The 2808-nt window shown below is 43.8% G+C and overlaps 1 protein-coding gene across 1 annotated transcript; it reads right to left on the bottom strand.

Annotated features, from left to right (window-relative positions):
* Nucleotides 1–391: 391 nt before the first annotated feature.
* LOC119952500 (polyubiquitin-like) lies at nucleotides 392–913 on the bottom strand. Its single transcript, XM_038776312.1, has one exon. The coding sequence runs from the start codon at nucleotides 905–907 to the stop codon at nucleotides 440–442; it is 468 nt and encodes a 155-aa protein (XP_038632240.1). The 5' UTR covers nucleotides 908–913; the 3' UTR covers nucleotides 392–439.
* Nucleotides 914–2808: the final 1895 nt, after the last annotated feature.

Raw genomic sequence — 2808 nt, 5'->3', positions numbered from 1 at the left:
GTGATCAGGCAGTATTGATTTGAACTGCTGTAATATAAATCATTGATCAGAATCTGACACGATGTATCACTGGTTCCCTCGTTCCTCCTATCTTGTTCATTAAGTCGCTGTTCTTTGTAAAAATTGTGTTCAATGTCTTGTACCAGCATCTATTCCTGGCTGAGAATGTAGGAAGGTGACCTGCATCCAGGCCTCAGTTGGCATCAATCCCTCGCCAGTCATTATCTGTTGAACAAACATCCAGGACTTACAAAATGAACCAGAGCAATTGGGAATAAGAACCAAAGGTATCATTAAAAGGTCAGTGACTGGGCAATCTTGTGTCTCTAACAAACAACACAATAGAAAACAGAAACGTATGAAAAACAAATGATCAATGATAGACGATAAATTAATTATTTTGGTAACATCCAGAGATCTTAATTGCTGAAAATTCATGTTAACCACCTCGTAGACGCAACGCAAGGGAGATGTTGCTCTCAGACTGAATATTGTAGTCAGTGAGTGAGTGACCATCCTCCAGCTGTTTGTTGTCATACACCAGGCGCTGCTGATTGGCTGGGACACCCTCCTGCCGCTGTACGCGTGCTCTAAAATCCTGAACAGACTCAGAGGGAAGAACATCATATGTAGTTGATTTCCCCTTTTCGTTCTTCAGGAATATCTGCATGCGCTCCTCCTTCTTGACAATCAGCATGACAACATTGCTGGGAGAGACATTGTAGTCACACAGCCTCTTGTCATCCCTCAGCTCCTCTGTGCTTCCATTTTGTACCACCAGGCGCTGACAGAAATGGGGAACGTTGGCTTTTTTATATATCATCTTCTTGAGAGCTGAGACTTGGATGGAAGGGTCGATCTCAAGTTCAATATCCTCACCGGTCATAAACTTCACCTGGAGTCTCATCTTGTCAAATTGCTGTTGAGAAATGAACAGGATGTCACTAATGGGGACACTTTATCTCGCAGGTCAATTGCGAAGAATGAATGAGAGAATTTAATACACACTACACATTGTGTCAGTCACTGGCTGTAAACACTGAGACTCAAATGTCAGCTACAATAAACCCAAAATCTGGCTTCTTCCTCAATATCTGAATCCCAAAGAAACCAATCTTCACAAACTGCTTCTTTCCAGCCTGGAAAAAAGTAGCAGATTCCCTATCTGTTCACCTTTTGCATTTGGATGTGTCTTTGCTGCTGTATCCTGATCATTGTTAAACTATTCAGAAACTGGAGTATCTGTCTGCTGAGCTGCAGAGTGGCATCGGCCTGTAGTAGCTCTCAGTGAGCTGTGTAATGTGATTCAGTCTTGGAATTTGGTTTATCAGGAGATGGGAACATGGGCTCAGGAATTCTGTGGGTTTTCTCTTGATCAATAGAGTGTAAGGGAATGTGTGTAAGTGGAGGAAAATGGCCGTAGAATTAAAAAAATTATAATGTATTTTGTAAGGGCAACGAAACGTCCACACTGAGTTGGTCTAAACAAAAACTTACTTTATTTTACAATGACTATGTTATCCAGCTCCAGTAGATCCCTACTGGATCTTCTCCAGTTGCTGCCTCACTGACCATTTCTATTTCGACTAAGCCAAGTGTTGTTAAAGGTCCCCCTGCCCCCTGCCGGGGGAGCTCGTATTCTGCAATCTCCACGGTGAAGTTAATCATCCCAACCCTGTATGGCCTGTGTGGGTTATAACACTGTCCCACTTCAGGGAATATTAAGAGCTTATTTTAAATTGTGAATTTCATTGAGATTCAAACCCCAATATAAAAACTAGAATTAGAATATTGAGATTCTTAAACAAAAGGGAAGTATATCTCACAATCCTTGCTGGATGCACAAGTTCAGGTGAATCAGAAGAATTTTGATCTGCAGATTGATGACAGGTTCACTTCCTGTACAGTTTGTTTTCTCTGTTTTGCTCGACACCAACTCTCCGATCTGGAGTCAGTGAATAAAACTCCGCCTGCTTCCACTGCTCTGTGTCTCACAGAATCTTCTGTGTTTCCTCTGTTCAATAAGTGAGTGAATATCTACCTCCCTCCTCACTCCTTTTCTTATCATAGACAGTTTCTGAACGTCACTGCCCTCCTTCCCTCTGATAGCTCTCACCCTCCTGCTCTGTTAGAACAAACAACTGAGACCTGAGCTGACCTTTCATTTCCCAAAGCCTCGACCCAGAGTCTGGGAAATAAGCTCCCAGTCAGAACAGAAAGTGAATCTTGTTACAGGTAACAGGTGTTGAATTCCAAGTTAGCTCCGTTTCAGATTCCTCTCTGGTGCCACAATCAAAAACAACAAGAATAGAATTAGCTGAGCGGTGACTCAGAAGGATTAGCTGCCTGATCCAAGCTGTCACCAGGGAGTGGACAATCTAATCGATAAAATGACACTGCATCACACCAGGCAGTTTAATTATCTCGCTAAACACTCTGGCCTCAAAATCCAGGGATGTGACGCTACAAGTATCACAAACACGGTAGACGAGTTGAGGGCACAGGTTGACACAAGGGGCATGATTCTCCGGCCTCGCTACGCTCTCGCTGAAGGGAAACGAGGCCTGTGAATAGCAGTAAAGGCCAAATATGAAAACCACGCTCGGCACCAAACTGCTGGCGATGCAACCGGCCGACACCTGTCGGCAAAATCGGGATCTCGCCGTAATGTGGAGAGAAGCCATTTCTCACCATTTAAGCCCTATATCCATACAATTAACAGGAGCGACCCCATATCCAGCGGCCTCCTGTCATTCAGCGGCCTCCCCAGCAAGTGGTCATGGTGCCGATTAGTGCTCCTTTTGAAAA

This window comes from Scyliorhinus canicula, chromosome 1 (assembly GCF_902713615.1).
Source record: "Scyliorhinus canicula chromosome 1, sScyCan1.1, whole genome shotgun sequence".
Classification (NCBI taxonomy): Eukaryota; Metazoa; Chordata; class Chondrichthyes; order Carcharhiniformes; family Scyliorhinidae; genus Scyliorhinus; species Scyliorhinus canicula.
This window is presented reverse-complemented; position numbering and strand designations above follow the sequence as displayed.

Coding starts and splice junctions, on each gene's coding strand:
- LOC119952500 (XM_038776312.1), bottom strand. CDS start 907: ATGAGACTCCAGGTGAAGTTTATGACCGGTGAGGATATTGAACTTGAG.